General features: G+C 43.2%; 1 protein-coding gene across 4 annotated transcripts in view; it reads right to left on the reverse strand.

The window, feature by feature from the left end:
• Positions 1-19,720, reverse strand: part of LOC124716943 — a 69,846-nt gene that overhangs the window by 14,416 nt on the left and 35,710 nt on the right. For all 4 annotated transcript variants that reach the window (XM_047243526.1, XM_047243525.1, XM_047243528.1 and 1 more), the window contains 3 exons: positions 11,054-11,218; positions 9,077-9,238; positions 4,185-4,411 (listed from right to left, as the gene is read on the reverse strand). In XM_047243526.1, the coding sequence (XP_047099482.1) occupies positions 4,185-4,411; positions 9,077-9,238; positions 11,054-11,218 (554 nt within the window). The remainder of the gene's footprint in view (positions 1-4,184; positions 4,412-9,076; positions 9,239-11,053; positions 11,219-19,720) is intronic.

Here is a 19,720-nt window from a genome sequence, read left to right on the forward strand (position 1 = left end):
AGATTGAGCAGGCGAAAGTGGTGAGGTTGAACGGGCGATCTTTGCGCTGGCCGATCTGACGACCGTGGTACTAAAGGTGAGGTCGCAAGTCTGTGTGGCCACCTCCTTTGTTGGCCGAGGAGAAGCAAGGACAGTGCTGTATTTTCCTGTCTGAGGCACGGTGGGCTGTCGACTGGCGAATAATTTTCGAGCAGCAAAGGTCAACACCTTTTCCTTCACTCTTATTTCCTGGATGAGCTTTTCGTCCTTAAAAATGGGGCAATCTCGAGAGGAAGCAGCTTGGTCACCCATACAGTTGATGCAGTGAGGGGATGGAGGTGGACAAGCACCCTCATGGGCATCCTTGCCACACGTAACACATTTGGCCGGATTGGAACAGGACTGGCTGGTGTGATTGAACCGCTGACACCGATAGCAACGCATAGGGTTTGGGAGGTAGGAGCGAACGGAAATTATCTCATAGCCTGCTTTGATTTGCGATGGGAGCTGAACTTTGTCAAATGTCAAGAAGACAGTGCGGGTTGGAATGAGGTTCGTGTCAACCCTTTTCATAACCCTATGAACAGCCGTTACGCCCTGGTCAGACAGGTAGTGCTGAATTTCTTCATCAGACAATCCATCGAGGGAGCGTGTATATCTGACTCCACGCGAGGAATTTTAAGTGCGGTGCGCTTCAACCCGGACAGGGAAGGTGTGTAGGAGTGAAGTATGCAGCAATTTTTGTGCCTGGAGGGCACTGACTGTCTAACAAGGTGCCATTCCGTAATCTGGAACAAGACTTTACAGGACCTGCAATTGCGTCGACACCTTTCTGAATAATGAAAGGGTTAACCGTGGAGAAGTCGTGACCTTCGTCAGACCGAGAAACAAAAAGGAACTGTGGCAATGATGGAAGAACTGTCTGTGGCTGAGACTCAGTGAACTTACACTTGTGAGCAGACATAGTGGAAGGTGAGGAAACCATTGCGGAAGAAACCCCCATGATTACCGGTGTCTCTGATGGCGCTCTCCTCCCTTGTGGGGGCCCTCTCTGAGGGCACTCCCGCCTTAGGTGATTGTTCACACCTCAGGTCACACCTCCCGACAAACGGACGGAGGGACCAATCGGCACTTTCGGAAGGTATCAGCTCGGGTAATCACCCCTCCCTGGGCCTGGCCGTTACCAGGGGGTACGTACGTCTCCTACCTGTCTACCCGGGGCGGGGAATTACGCGTTACCCCGTCACCGGCTACGCACAAAAAGGCGTGGGTCGGCCTTCAGACATGCACAGGGAGGAAGAAAGGGAAAGGGAAAGGAAGGAAGAGAGGTCTCAAACGCCGCAGCGGAGAAAAGGGTAAAGAGAAGAGGTAAGGAGAAGAGGTAAGGAAAAGAGAAGGACAAAGGAAGGATGGAGACATACAAGTAAGGAAGGCGAAGAATGCGGTACATTTACGAGCGTCCGTCTCCGGACGTAGGCACAAACCATACTCCCAGAGGGGGAGAAAGGGAAGGAAAGAGCCAGAGGTGAGGCGGGGGTGAAGGTGGGGGATGGGGAAGGATGCGGAAAGGGAAGGTATGCAGCCGTGAAAGGAAGGAAGGCCACATTAGCTTGGGGTCCCGTGCTCGCTACACACGTATCCACAATAGAGTTGTGGACCTCCTTGGAGGGGGGGGAGTCCAGTGTGCAAGCCACTGTGCCACCTCGCTCGGTTAATGCTAGGAAGTACACAACATTCCTGCAAAAAACATTAGGTCTGTTATTGAAATAAATACCTTTAGGGACAAGGAACAGAATGTGGTATCAACATGAAGGGTATCTAGCACATTTTTCGTTGATGGCTAGAAATGAGTTGCAGAGAATCCCCAAATCATGGGATTGGACGTGGAGGAGATGTGTCGTGGCCGGGTTGTTTGCCAGACTTTACGCCTCTGGATTTTTTTCTTGTGGGGATTCGTAAAAGACATTGTTTATAAAGATGTTCCAACTACACCTGAAGATGTGCAAGAGATAATTGTCAGAGCACGCGCTTCGGTAAGTGCCAGTGTGATAAGGAATACCACTCAATCTATGATAAGAAGATTGCAGCAGTGCATTGACACCAATGGTCATAGCTTCGAACACCTTCTGTAAATGGACGTTGCATGCCACTCTTGTGACCTTGTTGACCTTCAAAGACCTTACTGTTACACATCATTGGATTTGTCTTGATAGCCCCTATCAGAAAGCGAGTACCGAACAAAAAAAAAAAAAAAAAGTTTACCTTTATTTCTCTGAAGCAACCCCACCTAACAACCCCCTGTTGCACCATGCAACTTTTGTCTCATAAACTTTACAGCTCCTATCATACTTTCCAAGTTATTCTTGGTGGTAATAGTAACTCACCCTGTTTACTCATCCATCCTTACACAACTCCTGCTCCCAACCCCGTATCTCATGGCTCATACGCCTGTAACAGACCTAGATGCAAGACGTGTTCTACACATGCTCCCACCACTATCTACTCCAGTCTGGTCACTAACATCACTTATCCCATCAAAGGCAGCACTACCTGTGAAACCAGTCACATGATCTACTAACTAAGCTGCAAATAAGATGCTGCATTCTACATGGAAAGGACAACTGACAAGCTGTCTACCTGCATGAATGGCCACTGACCACCTGTGGCCAAGAAATAAATGAACCATCCCACTGCCAAGCACGGTGTACAGTGTAACATTCTTCATTCCAATGACTGCTTCAGAGCCTACGCCATCTGGATTCTTCCCTCAAACACCAGCTTTTCTGAATTGTGGTTGTGTGTGTGAGTGCGTGTGCACGAGAGCGAGAGAGAGAGAGATCTTCAATGAATGCTAACTTTCTGCCAGTCTCTGTTTTGCTTCTCTGCGGCTTAGCATCTCTAGTAGATGGTAAGTAGCAACTATCCTTTTTGTAATATTCTTACCTTGAACCCCTGATTTTTCATTATTGAATTTTACGAAAGATTCTTGTTGTACATCTCATGTTGACACAATACTCTTGCAAAGCTAAGTTATTTACTAAACCCAACTGGATTCACGAATAGCAGCCAATCAACCCGATGCCCTTAGTAGTTTTAATGTTTCCTTTGGTTAATCTCATTGTGCTAAAAATACTGAAAGAGGTGCACGATTAGTTTTTAGGATTTTTTCTGACTTGACACCCAGATGTTCAAAAACTTTACTGTAGACACATCATATTTGGGGGTTGTGGTTAGTAGGTAACATGACAATACCCCCTTTCGTAGGCAACTAGTCAATATCCAAGCTCTGCAAGAGCATTATACACCAACATGAGACGTACAATAAAGAATTTTGTGTTTGACAATGCATCTTTGCTGCATGCTTTCTTACTCTGAGTCTAATGGCATTTTAGCTTTAAATTATGTATTTCTACAAGGAAATACACAGGATGTTTCCCAATTCATGTTACACACTTCTAGATGGGACTTAATAGATCAACTCTGACATAGAAACACATGTCTGGAAACAACATCGAACAGTGCTACAGAGTGTCAAAGTTGTAGGCACTGGAACCTGTAAATGAATGTATATGCAGGGAGATTGTGCGATGTTACAAACTTTCTAGGATGATGGAGAAGAATAACTTTATCAACTTGAGGTAAAGGTTGCTGCACCACATTCAAATGAGTTTAAAGTTACATGCAAAACAGGTTCTGATACCTCTGACAGTGGAATACATGTACTGTTTAGCTAATACTGTACAGTAGGCAACTTTCAGAGGTGGTAGTACGAACAAAAACAAGAAAACTAAACATGGGCTCTAAATGCATACCCGAGGAGCTAAGAGCACTTTTTCAACAGAGATGTGTTTCATGGTAGTGAAGATTAATAAGTGCTTACAGCACCTCAGGTATACTTTTAGCACCTGTGCTTACTAGATTTTTTCCTTATTTTGGTTCATACTGTCAACTCTGAAAGTTGCCTAGCTTACAATTTTAGCAAGAATACTACCAGTATACATGTATTACACTGTCAGAAGTATCCAAACTGTTTTCGCTTATAACTTTCAACTCTTGTTTCCAGTATAGGAACCCTTACCTCGAATTGATGCATTTCATCATGGAATCATCCCCCCCCCCCCCCCCCCACACACACACACACACACACACACACACACACACACACACACACACACACACACACACACACACACACACACACACACCTGTTCACCATTGCATCACACTGCTGGGGCGTCCATTGTCCCCTCTTGATGGCCGCCATGCACTGGGCGACCAGAGATTTGAAGCACTGCTTGCGCGTCGCGTTGTGCGGCGGGTTGTCCCAGAGTGGTGTCGCCCTCACATACGCCCACGCCAGGCACACGTAGTCCACAACTGCCTCCCAGTGGCAGCTCTCCACCAGCTGCCGGCCTTGCTCCAAGACAAATTTCTGCAACAAAACAGTTCATTGTAACACTCTTGTGCCTATCAGATTCATCTTAGCCTTAGAAATGTAGATACTGATTAAAAAGAAAATGGTATAGTGACGTTACAAAGACACTAGCGAATATACTTCTGGTGCAATGTTTAAAAAAGTGGAGGGTAGCTAATTTTAAATCTATGAAAAGCAGTCCAACGGTTTTCAGTGAAGGATGCTTAGCTACAGTTAGGGCTTTCATACCTACTGTGTGATGGGCAGTTTCGTGGTATGTTTCATGCAAGTCTAAGACGCCTACAAAAAATTTCCTGACCATAATTTTTGCAGTTACAATTATGTCAATTTCTTGACCTACATATATGAGTGAGCAACTTTTATCCGCAGTAAAAACAATGAAATCTGCCCACAGAAGATCACTGACAAACTGAGGTTAAAAATGAAATGATAGTGACAATATTACAATTCGAATGGCTTTCGGCGGCTAGAAGTTGCACTGACAAACTGAGGTTAAAAATGAAATGATAGTGACAATATTACAATTCGAATGGCTTTCGGCGGCTAGAAGTTGCTGACGGCTAGGCCGCTGGCGAGCCCAGTCTGACGGGGCACACGTTCGCCAGCTAGCAGCTCCACATGGTACTTCACTGCAGGAAAACACCTCTGTATGAGTGATGGTTTAGTATTGCCAACCCACCATCTGCCAGAGTAGCAAAGGCAGATGAGTGTGATGCCAAGAACCACACGACAACCAAAATTGACTAAGTAGTGGAAGATTGTCACCAGAATCCAGCAGATCGTTCTCTTGAAGTGAATCACTGCAGAGACAGTTTAAATGTCAGTGGTTTGTTTTATAGTTTTGTGGGCTAATACCCAAAATGATTTTATTCAAATTGACTCCCTATTTGCACTGCATGCACATAAATAACGTTTGCTATAAAATCAGAGATGCTCAACATTTCTCTACAATATATTTAGAAGTACACATTGCAACACTTATTAAATGGGGAAATTTACCAAATTAAAAATATCTGACTATGGTGAATTAACATACATTATGAAATTATACAAAATTTTGATATTCACGGATACGAATAGACTCGTTGCAGTGTGGATTAGAGACTGGTGGCTGGTTTTCATCTTAACTGTGCAGATCTCTACAGAAGGGTCATTTGGATCACTCCACCTGGTAACAGATTCCCTGAACTTCATAGGTGGGAACTTGTCAACGCATCCCTTCTTTCCAACCAATCTTCTGTACTTTACTTCCAGCAAATTCTCCACTGAATACTGTAACATTGTTTTGTTTTATTCACTTTTTACTACCCTGATCCCGAAATTTTTTTTCATATTTTTAATTGCCCTATTCATTTCAGTTCATCTGTACATCTTCATCATGGTATTATATTAAAGGTTGCCAATTCTACTAATACTTAAGGATTACAAACAACGAACTGGAACCGTCACAGAAGGAAAGAGAAAGATTGTGTTTTATTGGCAGAACACTTAGCAGATGCAAGAAGTCTACGAAAGAGATTGCCTACATTACACTTCTCTTCCGAAATACTACCGCGCAGTACGGTGTCCTTACCAGACAGGACACACATCTGTCAAAAATGTTCAAAGAAGGGCAGCTCGTTTTGTATAATAGCTAAATAGTGGAAGTCAGTCACGGATACAATAAGACAGTTGGGGTGACAATCACTAAAAGTAAACTCACATTGTGACGAGATCTTTTCACAAAATTTCTATCACCAACTTTCCCCACTGAATGCGAAAATATTTTATTGGCTCTCACCTACAGAAAGTGGAATGTCCACCATGTTAAAATAATAGAAATCTGAGCTCACATAGGAAGATTTAGGTGTTCATTTTTCCCACGTGCCATTCCAGAGTGCGACAGCTGACATATTCAAAGTGGTTCTGTGAACCCTCTGCCAGGTACTTTCTAACTAGACCTACCATTTCTGGACTGAAGACTGCACAGATCTTACCAACATATACTGTCTTTGGCCTCCTATGTTCCAAACTACTACCCCCCCAGTCCTTACAGCAGTTTGGACGTGTCTCAATGTGGGTACACATGGAACATGCTTGTACAAAAATGTGTGGTTAAAGAAATAAAATATTATTCTTATCTTGACTATCCGCTATGGAAACTGTCTCACAGTACTACTGTTTTTCTCCTCTTCTCCATATAATACTGTAGTCTGACTGCTCCTATGTTACAGTGCAACCTTTGTACTGAATGTAATTTAACAGGACGAAACAAAAACTCAAATCACTGAGTCAGAACTAACAAACATTTCCACAAGCCTCCCTATTCTCGGTACATGTGCTGAACAGTGCACACACTTTAACAATTGCACGAACTCTAGTAATCCAAATCTGATCAAGCGTCAAGCTTGTATGGTCCTAATGCTTGCACAAATTTGGCCTACACATATTCTAGCACGCTTGTGCAAACACGTTCGGACATAAATGCTTGTCAAGCTTGCAGTCACATGTGTAGCCACCTTTAACCTGGATTCAGGAACTGAAAGTTGGGTACTGTTTCTCCTTTGAATGTGTGTACGAAAAAAATAAAAAATGTTTCGGAAAGATCTTTGATGTGCAGCAACATGTACGCTGCATATTTTCGTGTTACGAAAGTATAAATTCGAATTCCACCAAACACCGCATGTTACTTTCCAAAGCATTGAAATCGAGATTGCGACGTGCTTTCTTAAGCCAGTCACAGCTCATGTCACATGACCTCGCCGGATGATGATAGCACAGGACACGTGTAGTCAGCCAATAGCAAGATTAGTCTTAAGTAGCGCAAACACACAAATAAGAAAAGTTAATGGTTTAATTTAATATATATATTGTTGCTACAAGAAAAGAAAAGCTTTCACATACAATATTAGTCTCTAAGATTAATAAGCTGCAAGAGAAGCTAAGCTTCCACATATGGTTTAATTTAATATACATATTGTTGCTACAAGAAAAGCAAAGCTTTCACATACAATATTAGTCTCTAATATTAATAAGCTGCAAGAGAAGCTAAGCTTCCACATATAATATTGATCTCTTTTGCGCATGTTACACTTTAAGATACATCACACAAATGTGCCAGTAAAATTTTTAACAACGACCCAAATGTCTGATCTCATGGGCCCGAAATTCTTCTAGGTGGTCATCCCCAAAGATCAGATTTTTAAATGAGAGTCAAACGCTCTGCGATTTAAGAAATTCGTTCATTCTCGCACATAGTTCATCTTGTATAAAAGGAAATTAACTTTGAAAGTAAATCTTTTCAAAACCACCATTCGTAATATTTTCCCGTGACCTCTTAGAAATAGGTTCGTTTCAGCAGATGCCAGCCCGTATGTTTGTACGTGTAAAACAATAAAAGATCTTGCATTAAATCGGATTTAATGTAAACTGCTGTCATGTCACGCTCATCGGAGGCAATTTGTTGTTAAGAAGCATTGCACAGTCTTCCTAAAGCTTTGCTGTTGGCAGACCCTTGTATGAGCACTGTGTTTTGTTGCATACGGCGCATTTCCTTTGCGACTTAACTTTTATTTTCGTCCCCCCCCCCCCTCTTGTTCATGTTTTGTTCCTGCAGTACTATTCTGCAGAAGCGGTATACAGTAATATTCTTTTTTAGAGTATTGGTTCTAACCAGTCAAAATACCAAAAATGTAACTGAAAACTAAAACAATGAAAAATTTCCGGAATTCTAAAAAATTCCCGGGTTTTTCTCAGTTTTCTCCCGGATGAAAAAATTCCTGGGTGTTTCCTGGATCTCCCGGTTGTCCCGGGTCGTATACACCCTGTTCCAGAACCTCACTGATACTCTTGCTTCATGTCTCAACGGTTTGTGCTGCAAAAATGGGTTATTCAAGCCTTTGGCAGGTGGTCACACAAATGTCACACGACAGAATGTATTATACCATCATCAGGCCCTAAAACAACAAAATTACCAATAATGAAAACAATCAATTATTGATGAAGTTATTTATGAAATTATCTAATTAAAAAATTACCAGCAAGTATTACATAAAATAAAGATAGAAACTGTAGATACACGAGAGCATATTTGTCTTTAAATAATAGTTTCTAAGTTTAAGTCTGAAAACACCTCGAGATTCTGATTTGATTGTGATTTCAATATAGAGAAGTTGGCAATGTTTTGTCATTGGTTGGCCATTAAGGCAGCATCACAATTACTGCGGCAGGATACTTATTTGTCACAAGCAATTTTACCTTGGCACATTTTCTGGTTTTAAGTAGTACATCAAAGGAGAGATCATGGCACTGAATTTCAGTAGGGTCTGCTAAAAATCAATCCTCTTCAAATTTCAGGCTAAAATCTAAGTGAAGGATTATGATGTGATGGGGACAAATAAAGGGATCTGCAACACTAAGATGTATACCACCACCATCGCCACTACATGGCCACACCATCATGTGACATTTCTAACTTCTTTACTTGGGTGTAAAGATAAACAGAAAAAAATTATAAATTAATCAATAAACAAATGTAGTTCACTGAGCACCACATCGCTTAATAATGTGGATTCTGATACCTAACTGCATCACAATTTACAACTTTTGAGTTGTTTCATATTTCTATTTAACCATTTTAAAGTGTGCAGAGCTACTTAGCACAGAAAATTGACTGATACAAACCTTGAAGGCAGCAAGATGTACAGCTGCCCTGCTGTAAGCAGGTGAATCAGTCTTTGATGTGAGGCGAGAGGTCGGCAGTGATTTGAATATGTTTTTCTTCAAATACGACAATTGCTCTTCAAGGGGTCGCAGATCAGGACCTGGCATAATATCCCTGACTTCCTGAAAAACCATTTGTATTTATAAAAAACAACACACACACACACACACACACACACACACACACACACACACACACACACACACACACAAAATCTTATTAGTAAAAGCTAAAATGTTAAAAATGTAATTGTTAAGTAAGACTAATAGGAACTTTAAAAGCTCTTTGGTTTCCAGCCAGATGACAGCATTAATATACTATGTTTATACCACTGTCAGTCATTATCTGGATGTTGTGGGAATCCAAGAACTTTTCCTTAGTAATACATACTGGGAAAGTCTACATTTACACATAATTACACCTTTTCACAAGTACTTATGTGTTGAAAGAGCCAGCCTTTCCTGAGCCAATTATAAACCTGTCTCACTACTTTAGGGGATAGTACTGTTACCTCTCAAAATTTTAAATTCTTGCAGCTCTATCTTTACTTTGTCACAATGCTTAGATCTGAAGGCACAAACACAGACATGCTGGCAACAAAGCACACTAACACTTTCTTAGGAACACCAACACACAGCTGAACTCCCACTGCTCATTGAATATGGCTGAACATATTGAACTGGTTTCAACTCTTCCCACTTTTACCATGGTGCAGTTCATGAAAAGAAACAATGGAAAACTTTTAAACTGTGACAGCAGCCATCTCCCACTGCTCATTGAATATGGCTGAACATATTGAACTGGTTTCAACTCTTCCCACTTTTACCATGGTGCAGTTCATGAAAAGAAACAATGGAAAACTTTTAAACTGTGACAGCAGCCATGAAATGCACAACACACCTATTTTTTTGCAAGAATTTTGTGAGGGTACTGAATTTTTTCTGAAGTTAACTTGAGTTGTTTCTCACGAATCCTACAGGTACCGAGTGTTCTGTACCCTTGTCATTGTTTATAAATTACGAACCATGTATGTAATTGCTACTGTCGTGAAGTATGAGGTTTAAATAAAATTTTAAAACGCAAGACAGTGTATCAGTGCAAATATTTGTGTTTTTGACTTGAGGCACTCCTTGGGCAACATACAGCAACTGGAGCTTGCCAACAGATCTCTTACAAGATCACCAGATTCAGCAAGGAGCTACAAATGCTGTGTGTACTGCTCTAGGATGGAGGGGATGTTCTGCTCAGAATCTTACAAGAAAAGATACAAATTAATAATGGATAACATTGCTGTCAAGAGCTTTGTATAATTTGAGTTAGTGCGAATTAACTCTCTAGTCAAAATGCATATCTGTAGTTTGTTACATAATAAAGCCTCATTATTATATGAACAATTGGAAAGTCATTTCACAAGCAGGGATTGGAGACCTATTATTACATAATATATAAAAAGTAAACCCATATAAACATTTTTATGGTTTTGCCACCCAAAATGCTTTCAGTCAATCTCAGGAAAGAAGACAGTTGTCAAGAGCAGTAGGAAGCGACCACCCACCAAGCAGCAATGTCTCATTTGCACCACCTAAGACACCTCCATCATGATACCTGTGCAGAATGCGTACAGCCCATTAATAAATTGTGTAATGTGGTTGACTGATGTCATACTTCGACGGCTCACCTCAATAAGTCTGGCATGTGCCTACGTGAAGTATCACACACCATAGTAAACGATAACTGACTGCCCTCCCAAAATGTCTAAGTCCATGCTGCATCTAGTGAGAGTTCTTATAACATGAAAATGAAAACTGAACTCAGAAAATCTGAAAATTTGACAGTATAAGCTGCCCAGAACTTACTTTTAGAAAGTGTTGCTGCCAGCAGTTCCAAAAAACGATATGGATCATTAAGAAATAAAGAAATGAATATTCAGTGCTTACATCTTCCAGGTTCGGGTGTCTGTCGATGAGTGACTGTACAATGCCGATGAGCTGCTCTTGAGACAGTCCTTTCAGCCCCAGCTGTATAGGGCCGTTGTACGTCAAAGTCGGTTTCTCGACACGGCCCTTCTTCACACCAGGTGACCCCTTCAGTGACGGTGACAGCTGATGGAATTGAAAACATAATCTTAAAAATTAAATCCTTTATCTTGTCATGTTTATCTGGCAGTGACTAAAAATTGTAGTAAAATTTGAGAAAATTGTCTTTTTGTGCGCGCGCACGCACACACACACACACACACACACACACACACACACACACACACACACACACACACCAGTTCGATCACATCTGCATTGTTACCTTGTGCCAGAAAGGGCTCTCAAGGGAAGTGTCCAGGCATCTCTGAGTGAACCAAAGCGATGTTGTTCAGACATGGAGGAAATACAGTGAGACAAGAACTGACAATGACATGCCGCACTCAGACTGCCCAAGGGATACACTGCAGTGGATGACAGCTACCTACGGATTATGGTTCAGAGGAACCCTAACAGCAATGCCACCATGTTGAATAAGCCGCTTCACACAGTTACAGGATGTCGTGTTACAGCTCAAACTGTGTGCAATAGGCTGAATGATGTGCAACTTCACTCCCAACGCCAATAGCAATATCCACCTCTGCAACCACTACACAATGCAGTGCAGTAAAGATGGGCCCAACAAATGCCAAATGGACCACTCAGGATTGGCATCTCTTCACCGATGAGTGTCGCATACGCCTTCAACCAGACAATCGTCAGAGACATGTTTTGAGGCAACCCAGTCAGGCTGAATGCTTTAGACACACTGTCCAGTAAGTGCAGCAAGGTGGAGGTTCTCTGCTGTTTTGGGGTGGCATTACGTGGGGCCGACGTATGCCACTGGTGGTCACGGAAGGTGCTGTAACGGCTGTACGATACGTGAATGCCATCCTCAAACTGATAGTGCAACCATATCGGCAGCATATTGGCGTGCATTTGTCTTCACGGACGACAATTCTCACCCCATTGTGCACATTTTGTGAATGACTTCCTTCAGGATAACGACGTCACCCGACTAGAGTGGCTACCATGTTCTCCAGACATGAACCCTATCAAACACGCCTGGGATAGATTGAAAAGGGCTCTTTATGGACAACATGACCCACCAACCACTTTGAGGGATCCACACCGAATCGCCGTTGAGGAGTGGGACAATATGAACCAACAGTGCCTTGATGAACTTGCGGATAGTATGCCACGACGAAAACAGGCATGCATCAATGCAAGAGGACATGCTTGCGTGTACAGCAATCTGGACCACCACCTTTGAAGGTCTAGCTGTATGGTGGTATAACATGCAAAGTGTGGTTTTCATAAGCTATTGCTTATGATGTTTATGTTGACCTCTATTCCAGTTTTCTGTACACATTCCAGAACTCTCTAAACTGAGGTGATGCAAACCTTTATGATGTTTTTAATTTGAGCTGGAGAGGGCAATTCACAGACTGCTTTGCTTTCTTTGATTTTCTCCACACTTACACAATTTGAAGCTCAGCGCACCACATCATCAGTTTCCTAATGCAATATGAGGCAATTGTCAAACTCTAAACTGCCTTCGACTAAAACTGACTGTTTGTAAATTTCGAAGTACTGTTAATTACAAAATATTTATAACACATTAGAGTGTTTATCTGTAGCTGAACAGAGCATGAAAGTGTTAATCTTCAGGCTCCAGGTTTGTATCTCACTAGTAGCAACCTTTTTGTTTTATTTAAATCCTGCACTTAATAGAAACCCTAATTAAGAAATATTTATTCATAATGTTAATAAAAATAACACCTTTTTAGTTCTAATTACTAACTACACGAAAGTTCCAGTATTCAAAAAACTTAAAATTTGGTGCAAATGTGTCAAATAGAAAATAAAATACTTTTTTTTTTACTTCTTGAGAGCAAACACTATTATTCATGCATATATTTTTTATTTAATAATAATTTCACACATGTATCAAAGTTTAATTTTTGAATGCACTCTGTTATTAAATTTTTTAGTGAGGTTTCAATTCTGACAGTCACTGTCAGGCACTGTGGGATGTTGAAATCCTCTCTGCAACATTACTTTTTGACATGCTGAAACATAGTTCGAATCTGTCCAAAACCAAACACGTGGATTAACAATTCTACCCACCCGCTTCTCAGCAAATGCCTTGTAGCTAACACAGAAACATGCACTACATAAACCACAGTACTACAATGATATGAATATAATAGAGGGAAACATTCCACGTGGGAAAAATATATCTAAAAAGAAAGATGATGAAACTTACCAAACAAAAGCGCTGGCAGGTCGATAGACACACAAACAAACACAAACATACACACAAAATTCTAGCTTTCGCAACCAATGGTTGCCTCGTCAGGAAAGAGGGAAGGAGAAGGAAAGACAAAAGGATATGGGTTTTAAGGGAGAGGGTAAGGAGTCATTCCAATCCCGGGAGCGGAAAGACTTACCTTAGGGGGAAAAAAGGACAGGTATACACTCGCACACACACACATATCCATCCACACATACACAGACACAAGCAGACATTTGTAAAGGCAAAGAGTTTGGGCAGAGATGTCAGTCGGGGCGGATGTACAGAGGCAAAGATGAAGTTGAAAGACAGGTGAGGTATGAGCGGCGGCAAATTGAAATTAGAAATTAGCGGAGATTGAGGCCTGGCGGATAGCGAGAAGAAAGGATATGCTGAAGGGCAAGTTCCCATCTCCGGAGTTCTGACAGGTTGGTGTTAGTGGGAAGTATCCAGATAACCCGGACAGTGTAACACTGTGCCAAGATGTGCTGGCCGTGCACCAAGGCATGTTTAGCCACAGGGTGATCCTCATTACCAACAAACACTGTCTGCCTGTGTCCATTCATGCGAATGGACAGTTTGTTGCTGGTCATTCCCACATAGAACGCTTCACAGTGTAGGCAGGTCAGTTGGTAAATCACGTGGGTGCTTTCACACGTGGCTCTGCCTTTGATCGTGTACACCTTCCGGGTTACAGGACTGGAATAGGTGGTGGTGGGAGGGTGCATGGGACAGGTTTTACACCGGGGGCGGTTACAGGGGTAGGAGCCAGAGGGTAGGGAAGGTGGTTTGGGGATTTCATAGGGATGAACTAAGAGGTTGCGAAGGTTAGGTGGACGGCGGAAAGACACTCTTGGTGGAGTGGGGAGGATTTCATGAAGGATGGATCTCATTTCAGGGCAGGATTTGAGGAAGTCGTATCCCTGCTGGAGAGCCACATTCAGAATCTGATCCAGTCCCGGAAAGTATCCTGTCACAAGTGGGGCACTTTTGGGGTTCTTCTGTGGAAGGTTCCGGGTTTGAGGAGATGAGGATGTGGCTCTGGTTATTTGCTTCTGTACCAGGTCGGGAGGGTAGTTACGGGATGCAAAAGCTGTTTTCAGGTTGTTGGTGTAATGGTTCAAGGATTCCGGACTGGAGCAGATTCGTTTGCCACGAAGACCTAGGCTGTAGGGAAGGGACCGTTTGATGTGGAATGGGTGGCAGCTGTCATAATGGAGGTACTGTTGCTTGTTGGTGGGTTTAATGTGGACGGACGTGAGAAGCTGGCCATTGGACAGGTGGAGGTCAACGTCAAGGAAAGTGGCATGGGATTTGGAGTAGGACCAGGTGAATCTGATGGAACCAAAGGAGTTAAGGTTGGAGAGGAAATTCTGGAGTTCTTCTTCACTGTGAGTCCAGATCACGAAAATGTCATCAATAAATCTGTACCAAACTTCGGGTTGGCAGGCCTGGGTAACCAGGAAGGCTTCCTCTAAGCGACCCATGAATAGGTTGGCATACGAGGGGGCCATCCTGGTACCCATGGCTGTTCCCTTTAATTGTTGGTATGTCTGGCCTTCAAAAGTGAAGAAGTTGTGGGTCAGGATGAAGCTGGCTAAGGTAATGAGGAAAGAGGTTTTAGGTAGGGCAGCAGGTGATCGGCGTGAAAGGAAGTGCTCCATCGCAGCAAGGCCCTGGACATGCGGAATATTTGTGTATAAGGAAGTGGCATCAATGGTTACAAGGATGGTTTCCGGGGGTAACAGACTGGGTAGGGATTCCAGGCGTTTGAGAAAGTGGTTGGTGTCTTTGATGAAGGATGGGAGACTGCATGTAATGGGTTGAAGGTGTTGATCTACGTAGGCAGAGATGCGTTCGGTGGGGGCTTGTTAACCAGCTACAATGGGACGGCCGGGATGATTGGGTTTGTGAATTTTGGGAAGAAGGTAGAAGGTAGGGGTGCGGGGTGTTGGTGGGGTCAGGAGGTTGATGGAGTCGGGTGAAAGGTTTTGTAGGGGGCCTAAGGTTCTGAGGATTCCTTGAAGCTCCGCCTGGACATCAGGAATGGGATTGCCTTGGCAAACTTTGTAAGTAGTGTTGTCTGAAAGCTGACGCAGTCCCTCAGCCACATACTCCCGACGATCAAGTACCACAGTTGTGGAACCCTTGTCCGCCGGAAGAATGACGATGGATCGGTCAGCCTTCAGATCACGGATAGCCTGGGCTTCAGCAGTGGTGATGTTGGGAGTAGGATTAAGGTTTTTTAAGAAGGATTGAGAGGCAAGGCTGGAAGTCAGAAATTCCTGGAAGGTTAGGAGAGGGTGATTTTGAGGAAGAGGAGGTGGGTCCCGCTGTGACGGAGGACGGAACTGTTCCAGGCATGGTTCAATTTGGATAGTGTCTTGGGGAGTTGGATCATTAGGAGTAGGATTAGGATCATTTTTCTTCGTGGCAAAGTGATATTTCCAGCAGAGAGTACGGGCGTAGGACAAATTAACTGTCCTACACCCGTACTCTCTGCTGGAAATATCACTTTGCCACGAAGAAAAATGATCCTAATCCTACTCCTAATGATCCAACTCCCCAAGACACTATCCAAATTGAACCATGCCTGGAACAGTTCCGTCCTCCGTCACAGCGGGACCCACCTCCTCTTCCTCAAAATCACCCTCTCCTAACCTTCCAGGAATTTCTGACTTCCAGCCTTGCCTCTCAATCCTTCTTAAAAAACCTTAATCCTACTCCCAACATCACCACTGCTGAAGCCCAGGCTATCCGTGATCTGAAGGCTGACCGATCCATCGTCATTCTTCCGGCGGACAAGGGTTCCACAACTGTGGTACTTGATCGTCGGGAGTATGTGGCTGAGGGACTGCGTCAGCTTTCAGACAACACTACTTACAAAGTTTGCCAAGGCAATCCCATTCCTGATGTCCAGGCGGAGCTTCAAGGAATCCTCAGAACCTTAGGCCCCCTACAAAACCTTTCACCCGACTCCATCAACCTCCTGACCCCACCAACACCCCGCACCCCTACCTTCTACCTTCTTCCCAAAATTCACAAACCCAATCATCCCGGCCGTCCCATTGTAGCTGGTTAACAAGCCCCCACCGAACGCATCTCTGCCTACGTAGATCAACACCTTCAACCCATTACATGCAGTCTCCCATCCTTCATCAAAGACATCAACCACTTTCTCAAACGCCTGGAATCCCTACTCAGTCTGTTACCCCCGGAAACCATCCTTGTAACCATTGATGCCACTTCCTTATACACAAATATTCCGCATGTCCAGGGCCTTGCTGCGATGGAGCACTTCCTTTCACGCCGATCACCTGCCGCCCTACCTAAAACCTCTTTCCTCATTACCTTAGCCAGCTTCATCCTGACCCACAACTTCTTCACGCTTGAAGGCCAGACATACCAACAATTAAAGGGAACAGCCATGGGTACCAGGATGGCCCCCTCGTATGCCAACCTATTCATGGGTCGCTTAGAGGAAGCCTTCCTGGTTACCGAGGCCTGCCAACCCGAAGTTTGGTACAGATTTATTGATGACATTTTCGTGATCTGGACTCTCAGTGAAGAAGAACTCCAGAATTTCCTCTCCAACCTTAACTCCTTTGGTTCCATCAGATTCACCTGGTCCTACTCCAAATCCCATGCCACTTTCCTTGACGTTGACCTCCACCTGTCCAATGGCCAGCTTCACACGTCCGTCCACATTAAACCCACCAACAAGCAACAGTACCTCCATTATGACAGCTGCCACCCATTCCACATCAAACGGTCCCTTCCCTACAGCCTAGGTCTTCGTGGCAAACGAATCTGCTCCAGTCCGGAATCCTTGAACCATTACACCAACAACCTGAAAACAGCTTTTGCATCCCGTAACTACCCTCCCGACCTGGTACAGAAGCAAATAACCAGAGCCACATCCTCATCTCCTCAAACCCGGAACCTTCCACAGAAGAACCCCAAAAGTGCCCCACTTGTGACAGGATACTTTCCGGGACTGGATCAGATTCTGAATGTGGCTCTCCAGCAGGGATACGACTTCCTCAAATCCTGCCGTGAAATGAGATCCATCCTTCATGAAATCCTCCCCACTCCACCAAGAGTGTCTTTCCGCCGTCCGCCTAACCTTCGCAACCTCTTAGTTCATCCCTATGAAATCCCCAAACCACCTTCCCTACCCTCTGGCTCCTACCCCTGTAACCGCCCCCGGTGTAAAACCTGTCCCATGCACCCTCCCACCACCACCTATTCCAGTCCTGTAACCCGGAAGGTGTACACGATCAAAGGCAGAGCCACGTGTGAAAGCACCCACGTGATTTACCAACTGACCTGCCTACACTGTGAAGCGTTCTATGTGGGAATGACCAGCAACAAACTGTCCATTCGCATGAATGGACACAGGCAGACAGTGTTTGTTGGTAATGAGGATCACCCTGTGGCTAAACATGCCTTGGTGCACGGCCAGCACATCTTGGCACAGTGTTACACTGTCCGGGTTATCTGGATACTTCCCACTAACACCAACCTGTCAGAACTCCGGAGATGGGAACTTGCCCTTCAGCATATCCTTTCTTCTCGCTATCCGCCAGGCCTCAATCTCCGCTAATTTCTAATTTCAATTTGCCGCCGCTCATACCTCACCTGTCTTTCAACTTCATCTTTGCCTCTGTACATCCGCCCCGACTGACATCTCTGCCCAAACTCTTTGCCTTTACAAATGTCTGCTTGTGTCTGTGTATGTGTGGATGGATATGTGTGTGTGTGCGCGAGTGTATACCTGTCCTTTTTTCCCCCTAAGGTAAGTCTTTCCGCTCCCGGGATTGGAATGACTCCTTACCCTCTCCCTTAAAACCCATATCCTTTTGTCTTTCCTTCTCCTTCCCTCTTTCCTGACGAGGCAACCATTGGTTGCGAAAGCTAGAATTTTGTGTGTATGTTTGTGTTTGTTTGTGCGTCTATCGACCTGCCAGCGCTTTTGTTTGGTAAGTTTCATCATCTTTCTTTTTAGATATACAGTACTACAATTGTGTAGACAACATGGTGGATAGATTGAAAAGGCAGTAAAATAATGAAGATGTAAACATACCATACCATATTTGCATATTTACATTGTCATTTTACTGCCTTTGCAATGCACAGTTGTACTTCGGTGCATAAGGCAAATGTTTTCACTTTCATGTTAGCTGTTTGGTGTTATTGCATTAGCTATGAAGCATGTCTTTTTAAGTGCCATTTTGAAATAAAAGTAAAGCAAGTAGACTTACTAGCAATTATATTTTTACATTAAAGACTGCTTTAATCTATGTTCTACGTATTTCTCACCAATAACACTTCCTTGTGGAACGCTGGATTATTATTTTTGTTTTACTCGATGACTTTCCATCTATTACTACTGACTGTGACCTTTCTGACAGGAAATCATGAATCCAGTCACACAAATGAGGTGATATTCCATAGGCACGCAGTTTGCTTGGAAGACTGCTTGTGAAGAATGGTGTCTAAAGCCTTTTGGAAATCTAAAAATATGTAATCAATCTGACATCCCCTGTCAATAGCACTCATTACTTCGTGAGTGTGAAGAGCTTGTTGTGTTTCACAAGAACAATATCTCTTTAGGTTTTCTGTCAGATTTCTAGAACAGTTTTGTTGTGGAAATTATTGAAAGCGCCTCACATTGAAGCAGCACTATATTTCGAACATTTGCTAAAGTTTGCCGATCTTGGGGATTTTACAATCTTAAATTTGGCAGGCTTTTTTCGTTGCTTCTGCAACAGCGATCTGACCCATTCTGTGTGCCATGGGGTATCAGTACCATGACTTATTAATTTACGTGGTATATATTTCAATTGCTGTTGATTCTCTCTCTTTGAAATCATTCCACAACTTTTCTACACTTACATGATCAGATCGGAAGGAGTGCAGACTGTCACTTAAAAAGGCATTCAGACTATATCGGCTTTTTTAAATAGATGTAGTTTGTGTTTCTTTTAGATGGTTGTAGGAGTTACAGTATTCAGCTTAGCAGCTACTGCCTTGTGGTCATTAATTCCTGTATTCGTCACAATACTCACTATTTATCCAGGATTATTTGTTGCTAAGAGGTCAAGTACACTTTCACAACCATTTACGCTTCAAGTAGGCTCGTGAACTAAATGTTAAAATAATTTTTTTAGAAAGCATTCAGTACAATTTCGGTTGATGTTTTATGCCTGCCACTGGCTTTAAACGTATAATTTTCCAGCATATCAAGGGTAGATTAAAGTCACCACTGACTGGGGTACCCACTTGAAATG

This window comes from Schistocerca piceifrons, chromosome 9 (genome assembly GCF_021461385.2).
Source record: "Schistocerca piceifrons isolate TAMUIC-IGC-003096 chromosome 9, iqSchPice1.1, whole genome shotgun sequence".
In the NCBI taxonomy this organism is placed as follows: Eukaryota; Metazoa; Arthropoda; class Insecta; order Orthoptera; family Acrididae; genus Schistocerca; species Schistocerca piceifrons.